The 21,838-nt window shown below is 41.9% G+C and overlaps 1 protein-coding gene across 3 annotated transcripts in view; it reads right to left on the minus strand.

Annotated features, from left to right (window-relative positions):
- Positions 1-690: 690 nt before the first annotated feature.
- Positions 691-21,838, minus strand: part of INPP5F (inositol polyphosphate-5-phosphatase F) — a 78,986-nt gene continuing 57,838 nt past the window's right edge. The window contains exons 10-20 of one of the 3 annotated variants that reach the window (XM_045068770.1): positions 21,034-21,158; positions 20,197-20,274; positions 18,975-19,095; positions 17,635-17,763; positions 14,269-14,386; positions 12,366-12,564; positions 7,156-7,227; positions 6,089-6,162; positions 5,520-5,648; positions 4,885-4,972; positions 691-2,964 (exon numbers count right to left, since the gene is read on the minus strand). In XM_045068770.1, the coding sequence (XP_044924705.1) occupies positions 1,812-2,964; positions 4,885-4,972; positions 5,520-5,648; positions 6,089-6,162; positions 7,156-7,227; positions 12,366-12,564; positions 14,269-14,386; positions 17,635-17,763; positions 18,975-19,095; positions 20,197-20,274; positions 21,034-21,158 (2,286 nt within the window). In that variant the 3' untranslated portion in view covers positions 691-1,811. Of the gene's footprint in view, positions 2,965-4,884; positions 4,973-5,519; positions 5,649-6,088; positions 6,163-7,155; positions 7,228-8,468; positions 8,737-12,365; positions 12,565-14,268; positions 14,387-17,634; positions 17,764-18,974; positions 19,096-20,196; positions 20,275-21,033; positions 21,159-21,838 lie in introns of those variants that run through there. The other 2 variants (XM_045068771.1, XM_045068772.1) reach the window with 2 other exon arrangements.

Genomic DNA, 21,838 nt, shown 5'->3' on the forward strand with positions numbered 1-21,838 from the left:
TGCAGAAAAGTTCCCTTGAAGGGAAAGTGCTCTTTCAAATAAACAAAACTTCCCCAATTATTAGTACTTTGGGTTATTTTTCATTATTGTAAGACCCCATAATGTGTGAAAAAAGGTCTGACGCCCTCCTTATGGGAAACCTTTACTAAAAGCTTCCTGTGGGAGGTTGTGCAGTCTCTTGTTGGGTTCTCACTGGGGAAGGAGCCTGGAACCTGGGCTTCAGAACCACCTTTCTTTCCTGGTTTGCCCACACACTGGACAGGAACATTTGCTATTCCTATTGGAGTCAGTGGGAAACTGACCATAACACCCTGCCTGGAATTAAACATTGCCTTCTTTTTAGTTTCCACAAATCTCTTTGGGACACATTTCGTGGAGCTTAAAAGATACATTTATCACTTGACCTTTGCTTTTATTTTCTCTCCCATTGTGCCACACTTTTAATACTTTCAAGACCGGAAGAAAAGAACAGAATAAAGGGTTCGGTTTGTGTTTGGATGTTTAAAATTCGATTTTTGTGATGCACTTCATTTTTAAAGTCTACATATAAACACTTAAAAGAGGAAAATACTGGAAAGGCTGAGACCCAAGTGATCAATTATAGCAAACTTAACCTTAAGAATTTTTTAACCCGATTTAGAGATCAACATTATCTTTAAAGTATTATTTAAGGAATTCTCATACACGTTGTCACTTTAAATTACAATGGTGTTTTATTTTAAATAGTCACAAGATTTGACACTTCCAAAAAAAAGATACCACTAATAAATAACAAATGTTGAAATACTTATCAAAGTTACAACAGACATAATGTTTAGCTGAGAATCACTTCAACAGAGTAAGGCTCTAAAGATACCAGACAAACCAATACTTGTTTGGAATAAGGTGTGCAACGTTCTTGTATGGGCTTTTGTGAGGCCACGGTTCCATGGGGTCAGGATTATAGTCATGAATCAGTTCTAGTACAGCTGTGCATCAGACTAAATTTTCTGCGGTTTTTAGTCTAGACAAGAGGTTAAGAAATGTTCCCCTGCAAAAAATTACAACCTGAACATTCATTTCAAGAATTGCCAGTATCTGATAAAATGTAGTCTTCCATTCCTAAAAACAGCAGAATAATTTAATAGGTGCTGGTAGTTACATCTGGTGTCTCAGGTTTTATGACTGATAGGTCTTTAATTCTAGACTTTGGGGTGTACAAGGGGCAGAGTATTTTAAATTTAAGTAGACTATGGGGAAAATGAGGATCAAATGGGCATACCTTTCTTGACTGCAGTGCCAGTAAACCTCAATTTACTCTTAATAGGGAATGGTTAAGCCATCAAAACTAAACTAGAGTTTTTTAATATTCAAATGCTTCTTCGTACTAGTAACACTCAAAAGTCACTAAAAACTAAATATTTAACACAGAAATGGATGGACAAACAAGACAAATTATGAAAAAGCTATTCCCCTCAATGTGTCCATGTTCACCCTTCGTGTTTACTTCCAACGCTTCACTTCTCCTCTCATTGCACAAAAAGTTCAGGTTATTATGTCTCTAAGTAATTATCCCCAAATTACTTTCAGACACCAACTGCTCTGTAGTGTATGAGCTACTCACGTTTACACGTTCTAGGATGACACGCTTCTTTCGTCCTGGCTCTCAAATCTGGAAATCTGCCCAAGTTCAGCTCCTTTTAAAAACTTTCCCGATAAACATAATTCGAATTTGTGATTCCTAGCTTCAAAAACAACAGGTTAAAATAGCCTAATATGTGAAACCTCTTTTTGGATTAAATAAAAGCCATAGGATTCTTTGTGGCTAAAAATTAAATCTGAATTATTCGTGTCTGGCATTGTGTAAACATATTTTTAAGTTCATTTTGCTGGACTTCATTAACCCCTTCAGGTTCTGCAGGGCTCTTCTGAACCTTTGCCACTGCGAAGTGAATCCCCTGGGTGAAGCCAGCTTGGGTGATACTAGCAACTTGGACCATGGAACTTCGAATCTTTGCAAAGGGAGAGACTGCTCTGCTGCTACTGCCCTCTGAAGGAGAAGGAGTTACGTGAAGGCCTGTCTCAAATTCAGCCGTGCTGGAGCCAGAACCAGGGGTCTTTTGAGATACAGCTGGATGCACTGGTTCGACGGACAAGTACTGGGGACCTGCTGCAGGAAAAGACACATCTAACTGAGACGGCCGAGAAGGTATCTGTGCTGCTGATTCAGATTGGGTTTCTTCATTAGAAATTTGATTGGTCATTTGATTTCCTTCCTCACTAACCTGCTGAGAAACAGACCCTGGTTCTGACAGCTGGGTCATTTTGTTTTGTGCGTCTTGTACAAATCTATGGCAGTAAACGTCCACAGGCTTGGCAAAGCCAGTCAATATGTATATGTTGTCAGCAGAAGGACTTTTCTTCAAAGGAGACTCTTGGCCTTTTCCAGACCCACTTCCAGGGGCAGCAGCCTCTGAAGGAACGTGAATGCTAAGATCAGTGCTGCTGATGGACTGGGACCGGCTGCCTAACCGAGGCGCGGAAGCAATAATACCACAACTAGGAAGAACATAGTCTCTTGGCCCGACGCTCTCTAAAGAATTAGCTAGCTGTTTGTCTTCATCAGATTTGGAATTTGTAAGGAATTCATCAGAGTGGTAGGAGTCATTCTCCGAAGACATTTCCCCATCCGACTCTGCCTGGACTTTGTTATCCATCACACCTGTGGTTTCCATGGTTTCAAGACTACTATCTGACTTCCAAAGATTCACTTTTAAGTTGGGTTTTAGAAAGTTAACTTTCATTTCAGGTTTGGCAAAGTTTCCTAGCTTTCGTAGATTGCCAATATTTACATTAGATTTGGTCTGTTTCACTTTTTGATTTAGAGATGAAAATTTGCTCATTAAAAAATTCTTTCCCTGTGCCAAAGAGCCTTGGTTTTGAGATCTGATGCCAATGATGTCTTCGTGAGGTTTACTGCTCTTCCTATAAATTAGAAGAGAAAAAAGTTCACTCCCTCTGAAATCCAATACACCAGTTATAATTACTGTAAGAGGAAGCTGTTACTTTGGGCCCAATTTCTGAAACCATGCACTGCTAATAAATGCAGGTAATCCCTTGGAGTTGATACTAGAACAGTACTGTTCAAAAGAAATGTAAACCAGATGTAGTTTTAAATTTTTCTAGCCATATTAGAAACATGAAATTTTGATACTTAATCCAATATGTACAAAATATTTCAACATATAATCCCTATTAAAAGATGATTAATGGGAGATCTTATTCTTTTTGGTCCCAAGTCTTTGAAGCAACCACTGTGTTAGCAGTTTACAGCTAGGCATCAGAAGCCTTTATAAATGACATGGACAAGTTGTCCCCGGGCACTGAATGGGAACAGTGCCCTGGCTGGGTGACTTTAACCCCAGTCCAGCAAGCAGTTTCCTGCATGTCCTGCCCTCAAGCAGCCCATGCAGTGAAGAGCCAGCCTGTGGAAACACTACATCTGTAAGATCTTAATCCTACATGGAAGCTCCTTGCAGTAGCTGGGTTAATCATGTTGAGTTCTTCTGGATCAAAACTTTGTCTTTAGATTTGATCATTATTACTGCATGTTTCCTTCAACTGGGTTCTCTTTGGCATTCAGAGGAGAAAGCAGTAGAGGAAGGGAAGGGAGAGAAGCCTCTCAATGGCTGCCTCAGCCTGCATTTTTGTGTATTTTGAGAATAAAAAACAAAAATCCCAATCCAAAATTCAGACAACACCAGTTCCTACCTGCCTTACCTGTGGGGAATATATTCCAAGATCCCCAACATCTGAAGCCACAGATAGGATCAAACCCTATATGTACTATGTTTTTTCCTATACATATATAACCTGTGATAAAGTTTAGTTTATAACTAGGCAGAGTGAGAGATTAACAGGAATAATTGATAAGACTATAAATAAAAGTTAATCTCTCTAAATATCTTATTGTACTCTACTCACCCTTCTGGTGAGGATGTGAGATGGTAAGTGTCTACACGGTGAGAAGAAGTATATGACACAGGCCCTGCGACAGTGCATCAAGAGCTCCCAGACCAGGGCTGACCACAGGTTAACAGGAACATGGATGGGGGAGGAGGGGAACTACTATGGTCACTTTCGTGGCAAGTGGCTACCATTTGGGCAGGTCTACCACACTGACAACCTAAACAACCAGCCAAGCCAACACAGACCATCAATGGGAATGTACAGCATTTTAACTAAATCTGTCTGCACCCATTCCAACTTGGCTGGATTCAGATGGGAGGGGGGAGAATTTGTTTCCTTGTATTTCCTGTAGATTACCTACAATTATTTTAAAAGATACAGCATATTTAACACAGGATTTTCTTATTTGGCATCCCTCATGATAGCTACAAATACAAGCAAAAGTGACTGGTATTTGCCACATGCCTCAGTATGGACTTACTGGTCATGAGCGTTTTATAAAAATTAGGATGTTAAAGAGCTGTGGAAACCATTCTCTCTACTAACACAAGACTGAACAATTTTTCTCTAGATAAGCAAATTGCTCTTTAGTCGAATGTGGACCATGAAACATAAGCAAATGGGAAATCCAAATTTTAATGTGAAATAATCTAGAGGCATTCTTAACCCACCGGCATTCATAGAGAAAATGACAGCGAGTATGTTTTAAAGTTGGTTAAATTATGGCCACAAATAATGTATTTCTAGATGGACTCTCAGAAGAGCAAATTTTAAAAGTATTACTTTTTGATCCACAGAAATTTGACACGTCTCAGTCTAAATACCAATATGTTATACCACAATTTGATTTCTCCCCATTTTGCAAATACTTCTAAAGAAATGGGACTTTGGATAATACTTTTTTTATACTTGAGAAAATTGTAGTAGTATACTTACCTCTCAAGTTTTTTCTCAATTATAGGTACATCTAATCCCATGGCTTGCTTGGTTATCTGTAGCATCTCTGCAATGCACTGAAGGGTATCTGAAACCCAAACACAACTGCTTGTCAGTTTCTCCAAAAACATACTAAAATAGCACTTGTAATTCAGACCCCTAAATGAAATTTGTGGTCCTACATTTAAATACAAGTTTATTTGCTAAAATTTACAGAAAATTGCTTGTTTACTACTCTCCCCACTAATTCAAAATGTTCTAAAACGTATTTTAACAGAAGAGTTAATAAAGGACAAATGAACCAAATCAATTGGAATTAAAAGTTTCTTCTCACTTGTCCCGTGTTAGATGCCAAGGCAACAGTGGTGAACAAGACAGAAATGTCCCCTGACTACTGTCCGTGAAAGGCACGCCTCGTAGGAAGCAGCCCTGATTACCCCGTGACCAAACACTGAGATTTCCTTACCCCAACTACATCAGTTCAAATAATTTCCCTGCTTTCTGGGGGACAGAGTGGCTATTTCGGGTCATAAAGCTATGTTCCGTTTATAATGGTATGGACTGTCCTCACTTCCACTTGTAACTTAGAAGAGCAGATCAAAAGTTATCACCGAATACGGTCATCTCCTCATTACCTTTCCCATCCTCTTCTGGACTGCGCACTACAGCTCTCAGGGTGTGGAAATAGCCGCTTGTTTCTTTGTATCTGTAGTGCAGTCGCATGCAGGAGAACTTCGGCTTACCAAAGAGAGTGGGCTCGGGACCTAAAACCCCAAATGTGAATATGGTTAAACCTTTCACATAAAATTCATTTTTCTGTATCTTCAAAATACTAACACTTATTCATCAGTTAGGTTTTAGCACATTTTTCTTATTTCTTCTAAATAAGAGTACACAATACAAGCTTATTGTGATGATTTGGTTTGATGAAACTAAATAAAGACTCTTCTTCGGTCTCAAGTATTTAAACTTTCTTGATCTTTGCGTGAATTGTCATAAGATAAGCAATTAAAGAAATAATTACTAGACCATATCATTCACTGCTAATCTAAAGAATAGAAATGAGTCCTAAGAAATAGACCAGCTGCAATATCAGTATCCTTTTCTGATTTTAGTAAGTCATACTGCTTGCTCAAACAATGTGGCCCACTCTTGGAAGAACAGTATTTGCTTTCTAGGACTTGGTTAGCATGTTAAAATTTACCTATTTCTATTTTTTCCAGGTCTTCTAGACTTAGTCGTTGATACTGGTTTACTTTATCAACTTCATCATCATAACTGGATAAAGGGAAAGGAAGTAAAAATAGGATTAAAATCAAAACCATATTTGGCTCATCAGCTGAGACAGAATAGGAGCAACTTCTATGCAGTTACAATCTTCCAGGGCACAATATACTCTTGGGTAAAGAGTTTAAACATTTAAAAACTAGATGAAATGAGATTAACATATATGTAGTTCAGTAGCTAAAGGGGAATCATCTTATGGATCTTAAACTAAAATCAGTTAAGAAAATATAATTTGTTTTATAAAAACTTCTACAAAACAAAACCAACAAACTAAAAGGAAGGCGAAGGCAAACACCTACATATACTGAAAGTATGTGTTTGTGATTAACACAGCAGATAAACCTGCTGCCCAAACTCAAGAATAAAAAATCCATATAATCAATGCCAATGGGCACCTGGGCCAATGACTTTAAAAAATTGTTCGTAAAAGGCCAGAAAGAAAGAATTTACTTAGAGAAAAAAAAATTGATCTTGGTAAGGCAAACAAGCAAGTACTTTTTTTTTTTTTTTGCTGGTGGCATTGTTAATTAGTGTTTCTGGAGATCTGGCAGTAAACCACAAAAGTATAATAATTGATCAGACTCTTGTAACCAAAGAGGCAGGTGTGTGCATGTGTGTGTGTGTGTGTACAAACACAATTATCTGCACAAAGACAACTATTTCATTGCTAATAGCAATGAAATGGAAGTATCAGTGCTAAACAATGGAGAAATATGTATTGTATAGTAATAAAAAATGTATAGTTATTTAAAAGTATATGGAGTACATCAAAACATGAAATATAGGAAATAAGCTAAGTGCTAAAAGAATATTAAATAAGCTAAGTGCTAAAATCACATTCTCAAATTAACAGTGATGTAACAGTTATGTAGGGTTCCATGAAGTTCCTTAAAATATATAAAACCAGATTCTTAATGTCATGGACCCTAATAAGGATATGTACTCATATTACAAGAACCATTAAAAGCTTTAAATCAAACTTACTAGGCCACGTAGTAAGCAGAGTTAGAAAGCAGTAACAGCACATCCACATCTCTGTGAGTAGCGTCAATGAGGCTAAACAGACATGACACAGGTAATTAAATATTTTCATCTTTATCTGCATTTTCATCAAGATTACCCCTATAGCAGAACCACTTAAGATCATTGTGTCTGGGGGGGTGTGGTAGAAAAAAATCAGTGAATCCCACTTTTGAAGTCAGATGCATACAATCTATCCATGGGGGGGGGGCAGTTTGAGTTTTGTGGGGGGGGGGTTCAGGAAAGGGCTGCAGCTGAGAAGAGGTCCCTTCTCAGAGAGTGGTGGTCAAGGAGGTAGGAGGATTCAGGGAAATAAGATAATTTCCAGGGAAAGGGGATTGGGAAGAAAGGAAAACCCTCAGGCTCCGAGGAAGGAAACGTCTAGATTATCTCACAAGACCTAATCATCAAAAGGGCACTGCACGGGAAGGATATTTTTACACATGTAGGATGCATCTTTTGAAAAAAAAAAAAAAAAATTACATAGTTATGTATAGATAAAAATCCATAGATTTAGATGCAAAAATTGGAACCGAGCCCAAACCACTCTATATTTCTTACTCCAGATGTATCAATTTATTTGCCTTTTAAAGAACGAGTAAACATTTCCTTCTTCTAAGTCCGTTTTGCTGTATTTTACCACCACTCACAAATCAAATAACAAAGGGTCGGAAACTAGATGAGTGTTGATGAATTCATTAAACGTACAGCAAAATACATTTCTGTAAAATTACTAATAAAAAAATGGTTGACATGTAAAATCTACAAAAAAACAACAGATAAAGCAGGCAAAATGTGAACTCAAAACTTCTCTAAGTCATGTAATATCAACAACCTCTAATCACAAGGTGGGAATCCATCTACATTCTAATTAGTCTCAAAATTCCACTATCCTCCCTTTGAATTTCATCCCTATTTGCCAAGATTTACCAAAATGCTACTGAAAAACAAATGGAAAACAGTAGGGGGAAAATCACTTGTCGATGGAAGTCACATCCTTCAGCTGCGTCAGAATGAGGTCATCGTCTCCTGCGTACTGCGGGGACAGACGCACCAAACTTGGAACCCGCAGTAATTTACATCAGCGGCCCCTCGTCGCAGCCGACCGCCGGCGGGCTCACGCTAACGTAACACATCCCCCTCAGTTTTCACCCAAAATACGACCGAAAAATACGATGACTGAGACGCCAGGACCCGACGGCCCGAGGCCCCCGGTGCGGAGCCCCGCCCGCGCCCGCCCGCGCCCGCCCCGCCCGCCCGCCCGCCGCGGTACTTACACGCGCGCCGGCCGCGGGCGCCCCCGCCGAGCCTCCGCAGTCACGTCCGCACACATGTTCCCGGCTCGGGTCTACGCGTCCGAGCCAGCGCGGCCCCCCCGCCCCCGCCCGGGCGGTCGTATCTACACCAGTCCTCCCGGATCCTCAGTCACAAACACTATGTCTGAACACAAAGCACTGGGCACGGAACAGGCGGTCAGGAAACAGCCCCCCACCCCCCACCCGCGGTTTTACTGGGGTCGCCGCCGCAGTAAAGAGCCCCTCCCCCCACCCTCCCCCCGAAGCGCACAACGGACACGACTGTCAACACGGATGAGAAAAGAAAGACCCCCCCCAGGCTCCCCACCCCCCGCGGTCGCAGCTCCCGGGCTGCTCTACTCGTTCTTGTTCTCCTGCCAGTCGGGCATGCCCTCCTTCCACACGATGAACACGAACACCGCCAGCACCACATGCAGCCCCACCACCGCCACGATGGTCGCGTAAAAGCCACTGTCGTCAGGAGACATTAACAGGAGACTCTGGAAAAGGAGCAATTTGCAGGAAAAATACAAGCCCACAGGAACTTTAACCATCAGTCCTGCAAAAAGGAGAAAAATCTTGAAAGTCGTGGCCAGGCTGCCGCCTTCGGGCTTGGGCTCGGCAGCGTTGCCAGTGGCATTGCCTGTGGCGTTGGTGGGCCGCTGGGCGGTTGGCGGAGGCCTGTGGGAGCGCGGCATGGTGTCCGTCAGTCAGTCAGTCCGTCCGTCCGTCGAGAAGTCGAAGCTCAGTCAGAGCCGCCTGCACCCGACCTCGCGCCTGCAGCGACTGCGGAGACTGCGGCAACTGCGGCAACTGCAGAGCCAAGCCCCGCCCAGGAGCCGCCACTCGCTTCCGGCCGCCCCCGCTGCCGCGGCACCCGCCCAGTACGCATGCGCGCCCGTCCCCGCCAGCCCGCCCCCGCACAACGCCCGCCCCGCGGTGGGGCGGGGCGCCGAGGAGCCCGCAGTGCCCCGGACCCCCGCCGGACCCTCACCAGACCCTCACCAGACCCTCACCGGACCGCGCCCACACCCAAGGGGTCGTCACCCAAGGGACGCGGGTGGCTGCGGCACTGCGCTCTCCTGCGCTCACACGCCCAACAGCGCGGCTGCTCCTCTGAACCGGGGGAAGTGGTCCTGCACTCGGGGTGGAAAAAGCGGGTCCGGTGGAGCCGGGCAAAATAAGAAGGAGTGGGCCGGTGCAGGTCCCGATGGCAGCTGGGCAGGACGCCGGGCGTCCTTCCACTTTCCCGGCTCCTCTCGGGACCCGGAGCGCGCCCCCAGGCACCTGTCACCAAGATCCCAGTGTTTTGGCGGCAACGGGGCGCAGGGCTGGGGGAAGGAGCGGCGCGACCCGCAGGCCTCCGTGCCGGGGCTGGCCACGGGCGGTCCTAGCCGAGCTCGGGGCTGCAACAGAACAGGCCCCGGCGGCGGAGCCGGGGAGGCCCGCGGGCAGTGTGGGCACGGCGCGGGGCCGCGCGGGAGGGGAGGGCAGAGAGCAGGCGCCAGGAGCGGGCCGTTCCCGCTGCGGCAGGGCTGCGTGTGTTGCCAACTGCGGCCGGAACTGGTTTTTTGCCAGAGAGTTAAGCGGCTGCGACTGCAGTGCGGCAAGTCTCTGGCGCAAAATTTCAGAGGTCGTCAAAAACACCCAGCCATCAAGATAATTGTTAGTGCAATACTTAAAAAAAAAAATCAAAATTCCAAAATACGACGAACAAAACACCAGCGTTTTAGATAAAGACAGGATCCGACCCTGTAGCTGTACAAGCTTGCTCACTTCGCTCACGCAAACCCTAGCCCTAGCCCCTGTAAAAGTTTATTTACCAAAACACGTAGCTCAACTCTACAACAAAAAACCACAGACACCAGTTTTTAAAATGGGCAAAGGATTTCAAGTTTTCTAAGAAAAATATACAAATAGCCAAGAAACACAAGAAAAAATCCTTCCCATCCTTTGTTAGTAGGGAAGTGCAAACCAAAACCAGTGAGATACCACTTCACACCCCTTAGAAGGAGTACAATTTTTTTTAAAAAGGGGGGGGGAGGAAAAGGAAAAAGTATTAGCGAGGAGGTGGAAAAATTGGAACCCTCATACACTGCTGGTGAGAATGTCAAATGGTGCAATCACTGTGGAGAACAGCTTGGTGGTTTCCCAGAAGTTAAGCACAGAATTACACATGACCCACCAATTTCCACTCCTAGGTATGTACCCCCAGATAAAAACTGGTGTTCAAACCAAAACAGTATTACTATTTACTAAAGCCAGAAGGTGGAAACAACCTAAATGCCCATCGTGGAAGAAAAAGGACAAAATGGGCTCTAACCACAGGACGGAATACCATTCAGCTATAAGGAGGAATGAAGCCAGACACAAAAGGGAACATGTTATGTGATCCCATTTATATGAAATGTCCAAAACAGGGACATCTATAGAGACAAAAAGTAGATTAGTGGTTGTCTGGCCATAGGGAAAGGAGAACAGGGAGGGAGTGATCGCTAGTGAGTACAGGGCTTTCTCTGAGAGTAGTGAAAATGTGACCATACTAAAAGCTATTAAATTGTATGCTTTAAGTGGATGGATAATGAATTATATCTTAAAGGTGTTTTTAAAAACATATACACAGAACCCAGGAGTGAATGGGTAAGGCAGACAGGTACTAACTACTGAAGACCCCAAGCCTGATGGCTGGCTGGCAGGCTGTGAGCCAGCACAGGCATTCCCAGAGCTGCTTCTCCCTGCTCCGTCAGAGTCGTCTTGCTCTGGGTCCACGGCTCTGGCTCAGCTGATAGACTGTACAAGCGTTCTGTAGCAACTCAGCTAACCAAAGAGCCAGTTTCCACATATACCTTCAGGGGAAAACTGTCCACCATCTACAAAATATTCAAGCTTTTGCAAATGAAGAAAAATACCAGTGGCGACTTTAAAGAAATTTTATCAGTATTATAAAGCATGGCAACCACAAGATGAAGTAGAAAAGAGCTAACAAAGCGGGTTCTTAAAGAACTGTGTAATCACGATGCAGACACACAGTTAATTTTGGAAATTCCAATGGACGCGTGATACCCATCAGAGAGTCATCCACCTGAGATGAAAATGAAGTGAATCTGAAGACGGTAATTACTCTGTATCTGAAAAAGCATCTCCTCTGGAATGAAAGGCAGAAGAAAAGACTGTTCTGAAACACTGCTGGCTCCTGCTCCAGCTCCTCCAGGGCCCAAATGGAAGGCTCCAGATCACCTGTGCCTCCCAAAGGGGCCAACACCGGGACCAGCCACAGGGTGTCAAAGTTCTCCCATTACCACAAAGATACTAAGACACTTGATAGGCAGGTCTCGGCCTTTTCTCGAAGACAACAAACCAAAACATGACCTTCAAAGTCACTGATTCCAAAGCACCAGCTTCATTATCTACTCCGTCCGCATCACCTTGTCTTACAGTTTCAAAGGCAGCAGTTTCTAGTAAAACAGTAATGGTGGGAAACACAGGAGGCAAGACAAAAACTAGCAAGCAGCTAACACCTTGCTTGTAGCATGCTTTAAATAGCAGAGCTAAACACACTTCACATAGTTTTAACCTCCTCACCTAGGATACCAACTTTACATGGGAATTACAGGATTAGAAATCAAGTCAGCTGTGAATGGCAGTTCTACAATTTGGATTTTTTAAAACATCAAATATTGCTTTAAAGTATTTTTTTTCATTACTGTGTTGTTGTAATGCCCCCTTAATTTTGCACCCACGGTGAGTGCCTCAGTCAGCTTGCCTTAGTGACCAGCCCTGTATCTGAAAACTGCCACGCATCACACATCCATGTCCCTAGCTTTATGGATGACCACTAGTACTAGTGTCCTTAGTTACTAGAACATCAGTCCAACTCACCTAGGGTCACAGTCAATGAGGGCCCAGCCCCCATGGAACTTTTCATCATCAGGCAGCAGTAACTTCATATAACTTTGTAGCAGCTGGCTAATCAGTTCCTGGTGGCTTCTCTGAGTCTCCTTGTGCAAAGCTTCATGTTCTTTCTCCTTGGTAAATATGGAATAAAGATCTTCCGTCACTGGAATGCCTTGCATCAAATCTAGAGTAGAAAGTGTTAATATCTATCATCATCTTACTTGGCTATAACATTTAAAACAACAGAACTCATAAGAAAACATAGGCATGAATGTTGGTGGTCTTGGATATGGCTTTTTTGTTTTAGATATGACACTAAAATCACAAACAACAAAAACAAGAAAAATCAACAAAGTGGATATCATCACAAGAACTTTTGTGTCTCAAGGGCAAGATCATGAATGTGAAAAGACAACCCACACAATGGGTGAGAGTATTTACAATCATCTGATAGGGACCTGAATTCAGAATATATAAAGAATTCCTACAACTCAATAACAAAGACAAGCTGATTTTAAAATGGGCATGGGGGGGTGCCTGGGTGGCTCAGTCAGTGGGGTGTCTGCCTTTGGCTCAGGTCATGATCTCAGAATCCTGGGATCGAGCCCCACGTCGGGCTCTCTGCTCAGTGGGACCCTGCTTCTCCCTCTCCCTGCTGTTCCCCTGCTTGTACTCTCTCTCTATCAAATAAATTTTTAAAAACTTTAAAAAATGAAAAGTAAAATAAAAATAAAACGGGCATAGGATCTGAACAGACAAGCTAACTTCGTCATGGTGTGGCATGCAGCTCTAGCTTTAGGAAGCACTGTAATCCATTCCCCACAGACGGGCGGGACAGAGACTGGCAGCTTCTGGGACAGAGATGCAGACCACTGGCCTTACGAGGGGAAACAGTAGGCCCAGACTGCTACTGGCCTCTCTCTCTCTCACCTCTGAAGAAATCCAGCTTCAGGATTCAGGTGAAGCTAATGTTGTGGACAGAGACAGAGACACAGAGCCTGGGTCCGCAGTGACATAACAGTCGCTAGGTCAATCAACGGAGGAAAGGTATCCTATTTTTCCCTGACTAAACTGCTAAAATCCAGTTTTCCAGTCAATACAAATCCTACCTGTGGCAAAAACCAAACTTCTTTACACTAGACATCTCAAATTCCTAACTGGCCTGTGCCAAGGCCCTACTATGTCATGTATGACAAAAAATCAGATTAAAAAATAGGATTTAAAAAATATTCCCAGAGACCACAGGACAAGCTGTTACTTTGGTTTTAGTCCAGAAGACTCTGCATTTACTTTAATCCTATGAGGTAATACTTCCATGCAAATTAAATTTTAAAAAATTTGCCAACGTATATATTGCACTGGGCAAGCTACCCTCCATTTCCTCTTCCAAATAATGATAAGAATTGGTTAGGATTATCCCTAAATCTGATAGCCTGATACTATGTTCATTCATTCTTACAGGAAAGGATGCTGTGCTGTCCACAGCAAGAACACATGATAAATGTCACATGGGGGAAAGCAAGACCTCTCATTATATCTCACAGCCCTGAGTAATGGAAAAACAAATTGAATGTGGAGTGTTCAGTTGATGAGGCTCTAGGCTACCTTGTTCCATACTCCAGGACCTCAACTCTGCTTTCTGTGACATGAACAACAACCCGACAAATACATATGGAAACAAGCGGTTGCTTTTGTTGCCTCAGCCTAAAAAATTCATCAAATTCTAGTCATGTAAAAATCTGAACTTGATTTCTTGGGTAAAATGCTGAATATAGAAACACAAGTATATTAGAAAACATGAACTATATTAATGAAGTTGGTTTCTGTGAAACCCTAGTCACAGAGGAATAACAAATTTTAAAGAAAGAAAAGCATTTAGGTTTCTTACCTATAACAGCTTGCCTATAAGCATCCTTAAACCGATTCAGGTAATACCTATTTGCTGAGTTAACACCATCTTTCATAACTCCTGCTAACTTCCTTTCTCCTGTCCTTGTGAAGTCACCCTGTCAAGGAAAAAGTCATTTTGACAATTGATTCAAAACACAAGAATGTCCCCAGAGTCAGTGTAGGCTTTTAATACAAGGCCAAAATTCTGTAGGCTTTTTATTATAACTTCTAAATAATGTAGTTAAGTTAAAATATCTACTAGTATTTGGCTGTGACCCAAGCACATCAAATAATTAAAGTGCTATTTGTGGCATCAAGTCTTCACAGTTGGATGGTGCTTTAAAGTAAATCCTCTCTTGGCAGTCTGTAGAATTTCTATAATTTACAGGTCAAACTTCCTATATAACAAAAAGAAGATTTTCAAGCCTCAAACTGGTATGATACTCAAAAATCACAAATTTCTGATGTGGGAAAGGGTGGACAGTGCCCTAGAGTTTATTACAATGGGATGTAACCAGTGTGTGTGGACGTGTGTATATGGGGAGCAAGAGCAGAGAGTTCTGTCCCTTGCTGCCCATTACAATTGCTATAGAATGAGCCAACGAAGATTTAAATGGTTTTGTTTTGTTTCTCTTGCTTTTCACAACAGCAGTGTCGGAGCAAGTCCCTAGAGGGCAGTGACTTAGCTGGAAGTCTGTGCCGCTTAATCATCTCTCCATCTCCCCCCACCCCTGGCAAGCACCAAAGTCTTGTTTTTGAGTTTGGTTTTTTTAGATCCTTCATATAAATGAGATCCTGCAGCATTTCTGGGAAGAACTTGAGAAGAAATGGCATTAATTCTTCTTTAAATATTTGGTAGAATTTCCCAGTGAAACCATTTGGTCTTGGGCTTTTCTTTCTTGGGAGGTTTTGCTTACTGATTCATCAAATCTCCTTACTCGTTGGTCTGCTCCAATTTTCTATCTTTTCGAAAGTCAGTCTTGGTAGGTTGTATGTTTCTAGAAATGTATCCCTTCCTTCTACATTGTCCAATTTGTTGGCATATAACTGTTCAGAGCAGGCACCTGTGATTCTATGTATTTCTGTGATATCAGCTGTAATGTCACTTTCATTTATAATTTCGAGTCCTTTTTCCTCTTGATAAGTCTAGCTAAAGGTCTGTTGATTTTATCTCTTCAGAAAACCAACTCTTCAAAACAAAAAATAAAATAAAATAAAAAAGTTGTGCCAGAAAACCAACTCTTAGTTTTGTTGATCTTTTCTATTGTTTTTCCTAGTCTCCCTTTCAAATATTTTTGTTCTAATCTTTATTATTTCCTTCTTTCTGATAACTCTGGGCTTACTTTCTTCTTTTTCTAGTTTGTTGTAAAGTTAGTTCTAGTAAAGTTAGGTTGTTTGAGATCTTTCTTTTTTCTTAATGTAGGCATTTATAGCTATAAACTTTCCCGTTAGAACTGCTTTTGCCACATCCCCTAAGTTGTGTTTCCATTTTCATTTGTTTCAAGTTGGGTTGTTGTTGTTTTTTTTAATTTAACCCTTTTTGATTTCTTCTTTGACCCAGTGATTGTTCAGGAGTGTATTAATTTCCACATATTTATGAATTTTCTAATTTTTCTATTACCGATTTCTATTTTCATTTCACATTCATTTTCATTCATTTCTGACCACCACTGTGGTCAGAAAAGATACCCGAAATACCTTCTATCTTTTTGAACCTTGTTAAAACTTGTTTTGTGGCCTAACCTATCATCTGTCCTGGAAAATGTTCCATATGTGCTTCTGAAGAATATGTATTCTGCTGTTCCTAGATGAAATTTTCTATATACGTCTGCTGGGTCCAGTTGGTCTACCGTCCTGCTCAAATTTACTGTTTCCTTATTGATTTTCTCCCTGGATGATCCACTGTGGAGAATGGGGTATTAAAATCCCCTACTGGGGTGCCTGGGTGGCTCAGTCAGTTAAGCGTCTGCCTTCAGCTCAGGTCATGATCTCAGGGTCCTGGGATTGAGTCCCACATTGGGCTCCCTGCTCAGCAGGGAGTCTGCTTCTCCCCTTCTCTGATTGTGCTCTGTCTCTCTCAAATAAATGAAATCTTGAAAAAATAAAATAAAGTCCCCTACTATTATTGTACTGCTATTTATTCTTCCTTTTAATTTTGTTAGTAATTGCTTTATATATTTAGGTGTTCTGATATTGGGTGCATAAAAGTATTTCTCTTTAATCAGTAACTTGTACAAGGACTTCGAAAGTCCAATTTCCTTAATTAATAAAAAGCTTTTTTATATTTATCACTCAACCGGAAGATGGATTTGATGGCCTGTTCAGACTTGATACAATTTTTTGTAAGGAATATCCTGAGGAGTGCCTCAGTGGCTCAGTCGTTAAGTGTCTGCCTTCAGCTCAGGTCAGCCCGGCATCGGGCTCCCTGCTCAGTAGGAAGCCTGCTTCTCCCTCTCCCACTTCCCTCCTTGTGTTCCCTCTCTCGCTGTATCTCTCTCTCTCCCTGTCAAAAAAAAAAGATGAATAAATAATCTTTAAAAAAAAAGAAAAGAAATATCCAGAGATAAACTGTTACCTTGAAGGAAAATTAACATAAAACTAATGTAAACTAATTCCATCATTTCTTACTGGCCACAGAAGGAGTATTTGGTGCCTAGTAAATATGGTTTATATTTAAATTGAATTCTGTGAAGATTAGCTCTGTAGGATCTTCAAAAGACTTATTCATAACAACCACAAAAAGATAATAAAACATTTCGTCAGCATTTACTGAGTGCCAGGAAATGGTCTAAGCCCTCACATGCATTAACTCATATAATCCCACGACAGTCTTGAAGTGTGTCTAGTATTATTCGGTTTTACAAATGAAGAGACACAGAGAGGTTAAGTGACTTGCTCAAGATTGCGAAGCTAGTAAGGGGCAGGACTGGGATTCAACTTCAGCAGAGGCAAATATACTCGGGACCGTATTCTAACAGCAGACATGTTCTATCCGTGTAACATTTCAAAAACCAATTATTTCACACAGAACTCCGGATTTCCAAACTCCCTTGGGAAACTGGAAGATCTAGCCACCCTGGGCCTCTGTCCGCAGAAGGAAGCAGAACAGCCCCCTCCCGAGACAACAGGCGCTCTTCCTTAGGTCTGTCCCATTTCCTCCTTTAAGCTAATGGGTGCTCCCTTTTCCTGGCCAGAGGAGAGCTGGAATACGTGACCCCTGCATGAACCAAACTTTTCAGAAAGGAGTCAAGTACATAGACTACCATCTGTAGCCCAAGTAGCTTTCTCTCAAGAAGAAGGTTGTTTTAAAACCCCCTCCTGCGTCCCACAGAATGACCCACAAAAGCTGGCCTTCGGTGTTTACCTTCAGAGCGGCGGTGCCAGCATACTGTCTGCTAATGGAGTCCCCGTTGTTGGCCCACATTATCTGATAGATCCGATTACATTTCACTGGCAGTGGCTGTTCTGGGGGCATCACACCTAATTTTTTCAGCTAAAATTAACACATTGGTGGATTAGGTACATATTAGGCAGGAAACCATAGCATAAAATATACATTGCAGCAAAAAGAAGCATGTTCATGTACAATTTTGGACCCTCAAATAAAAGAAATGGTGTTTCCGGACGTTTCCAAAATAGAGCACTATTGAGAGAGAGTTTTATCAATTGCTACACATGATTAAACAGAATGAAATATTTCACTGTCTTGCTGTAGGCTTATATTCTATTCTGCCTTTGTTTTAAATTTGCCGATGCAGTGAGACTATCAAAAAAGCCTCTTAAAACAACAACATTAGCAGTAGCAGAGCCATGAGTGCCCAGAAGGTGCGAGCCCTGGGTGGAGAATGGGGTTCTGAGAGCGGTTTTTATACGACTTATCTCATTGGCTCCTGGTAACAACCTGCTGCAATCTATACTCTTATTACGTCCCTTTTAAGGATGAAGAGATAGAAGCTGAGAGAGGCCGAGCTTTTCCATGGGGTCAACACCAAATACGTGGTAGACCCAGGGCTTAGACTCAAAACCTGGCTGCTTTGTGCACAGTGAGAAGGAAGACACTCACCATCTCAAAACACAGTACCGAGGTTCCATCAAAAACGCCCAGACCCCATGCTAAGAATGTCTACCTTGAGAACGCAACACTCAGGTGTTGTGGGGCTGGAGATCTAAAGGGGGACACTGAGTAACAGATGCTGGAACTGCAGGAAGCATCCGCCACCAACAGGAGTGGAGGATAAAAGCTAGTTCTGTGGCACCAAAGGAGCCAACAGCTGCAGAGAAGGCGCCACAAGACAGGCGAAGCAGCTTGTCCCTTCCTCCTCCTCCAGCCTCACGGTCTTCCTCTGGCGCCTCCTACTGGCAGAGTCTCACACAGCGCCAGCTGGCTGAGCAGAAGGCGCCGCAGACTCCAAGCCCCAAACGTACAAGACCCGAGGTGGAGCTAAGAGGAAAAAGGTGTATGGCCACACAGGCCCACCCGATCGACGACGTTGAAATGCTGGGCCTCACATTTTTGAAATGAGTACTTAAGAAAATGCCACTTAAATCAACTTATTTCCACTGAAGGTTGTACTTTCCAGGTTTTAATGCAACTGTCTGTATGCTGTAAATGTTCTACAGAACGATTTTATGTACTTGTTTACATGTGGGAAAGAAGCAGAAATGAATACTTACAATGCAGCACCCTCCCCACCCCCCAATTACCTGCTGTTCCATGACCACGCGGGCGATGGCGGCTTGGACCACGTTGGTGCGATCCAGGCAGTCCATGCAATTGACACGAAAAATCCCTTCTTGTTTACATATCACCCCGGCTTGATCGACCCTTTTTCAAAAATAGATTGGGATTATTTTACAATATGAAATACCTTAATGAGGTTTTCAAAAACCACAGTTCCTTAGAATATAGCAGTAACTAATCAGGAGCACTGGTTATCCACTTGATGGAATACTATGTGACAGGCATTACTGAGCACTTCGTGGACACTGTTGTTAACTCACACAATAAGTTGATAAGACATTATTATCCCCATTTTAAAGACAAACAAAAGAAAATAAAACCGAAGGGCAGAATGACTTGTCTTCAGTCTCACTGACTACTAAGCAGACCTGACACAATCCTGGATTATGCTCTTCTATACATTAAAGCCAGAAGGCATTTTAATTTTTTTTTTAAGATTTTATTTATTCATTTGACAGACAGAGATCATAAGTAGGCAGAGAGGCAGGCAGAGAGAGAAAGGGAAGCAGGCTCCCTGCTGAGCAGAGAGCCCAACTCAGGGCTTGATCCCAGGGCCCTGGGATCATGACCTGAGCCGAAGGCAGAAGCTTTAATCCACTGAACCACCCAGGCGCCCCCAGAAGGCACTTAAAACACCATCTTGCCTGTCCCCTTTGACTGCAAGGAGAAATGCATCTCAGTGCATTTAGCTCGAGCAGACAAAGTCACTTTACCACTCAGTGAGGAGTCCTGCAGATGTCTTGTGTGTCTAATTTCTCTGTCTAATCAAATGTTCTCTCCAATCCTTTAATCCAGTTTCTTCTTCCTACAACTCCCTCCTGCTGATAATTTTCATTTTCCCCTCTCTGGTAATTCTGAAATGCCTGCACACTGAGACCAAGTACCTCGAAGCCATGTTAGGGATGTTGAGAGAGAAGAGAAAGAGGAAATGTCGACCACGGAACATCTACTGGAGTAAAAGAACAGCCAGAGAGCGCGTCACTCCATTTTGCCTGACCACCTGACACCTCTGCCCTGTTCTAAGCTATCACTGCCCAATGACGGCCACTCTTGAAAAGGAAAATGGGAATTGGGAAGCAAAATGAAAGAAAAATGCTTTTTCAGCTTGCTGCTATTAAGTAGTACCAAATACATGTGATTTCACAGACTAAGAGTTTATATCAAATTGACTTATGGAACACCTACCAACACCACTTCATGTCAAGGATAATGTCACAAATGGCATCTGTTAGTGTTTGAACATTCTCAAACTTCATTCCTCGGCTAAAATTCATGCCAAAGGAAAAAAAAAAACAACTTTAGTAACGGTTTTTTTTTTTTTCAGCTTAAGATACAATATTTAAAGTAGCTTGGAAAAATTAAAATTATTGCTTTAAGTACAGGCGGTTAACATCACTATAAATTATATGGGCAACTATATAAATGCTTATAATTAATCTGCATTGTGAAAGAAAATATATTTAAGAATACACTGAAACATATCACAGGTATCAGAAGCTTCTTTCCCCCACCAAATTTTCAATACCTGGGTAGATGAACCCACATTAGAGCCAGGATTATGACAAAAGAACCGGCTTTCAGAGTACACACAGGTTAAAGTTACCATCAAAATGATTCACCGATTATTTTTTTTCCGGAGCAAATGCTGGTAAGGTTGATCCATAGGGAAAGGAGTATTACTAATACGCAATAAAGGCGAGACAAGAGAATGACTTTTAAGTAAGGGGACTCCATTACTTTTGCCAGGCTTGGACCGAAGCAGAAAGGAAAAGCTCCAGAAGTTCTTCAGGTGACAAAAGGAAAAATGGAACTCTCATGTTGTTTTGGAAAAGAAGGACTAAATAATGCAGGAACAATTAAATTTTCAGCCAAAATAAAGCTCATGTGAAAATCAAAACTAAATAACAATGACAAGAAGAGATGTTTCTTTCCGATAGGAAGACAGGAAGCGACAGGTTGCCATGGCAGCACGTGCGGCAAACACCGGACCGGGTCAGAACTCCGGTCAGGAAGCCCTCTTACCAGTGCTCGTGGAAGTCAAATGAGACGTAAGTGAGCTGTGAACTGTTGTAGAGTAACACTTGCTTCAGGTACGCATCACCAATAATTTTCTCCCTGCCTGCTTGGTCTACCAAGTTAATAATAACCTGTGAGAGTAAGGAAAAACGAATTCAGTTTAGTCAGACGTTAAAAACTCAATGTGGTTTTTAATCACTTTATTTGGAATTATGTTTTAGAAATATTTTATAGCCACAATTAGAAATTTATCCCTTCAAGCATCCATTTTTTCCATAAAATTAGGCTTTCACTTGTTATATTTCAGTTTATGAGAATCATTTATGTAAATAGCATTAATAGCTATCTTATGCATCACGTATTTGCAATAACCAATTGGGATACATAATAAAAACCAGGTCCTTTATCATAACAAATATTTAAGTTATTTATAATAATTTTTAAAAGAAATATATGAGACCTACATATGGACACTATAAAACTGCTGAAATACCAAAAAGAAAATCTGAGTAAATGGGAAGACACTATGATGCCAGATAGCAAGGTCCAGTGCTGTAAGGATGTCAAGTCTCTCCAGATTAATTTGAACATTTAACAATCCCAATCAAAATTTGATCAGCTCTTCCTATGGACTTGACAAGTTAATTCTAAAGTTCATCCGGAAGGATAAATATGCAGAATAAGCTCTGAAAACTATTAATAAAAGAGGACTAGATCCACTGAAGAGCAAAACATACTCTTAAGTCTACAGCAGTTAAGATGGTAGTACTTGTGTAGAAACAGAGGAATGACCCATAGAACAGGACAAATA

This window comes from Mustela putorius, unplaced genomic scaffold, assembly GCF_011764305.1.
Source record: "Mustela putorius furo isolate JIRA1106 unplaced genomic scaffold, ASM1176430v1.1 tig00003909_pilon_pilon_pilon, whole genome shotgun sequence".
Taxonomy (NCBI): Eukaryota; Metazoa; Chordata; class Mammalia; order Carnivora; family Mustelidae; genus Mustela; species Mustela putorius.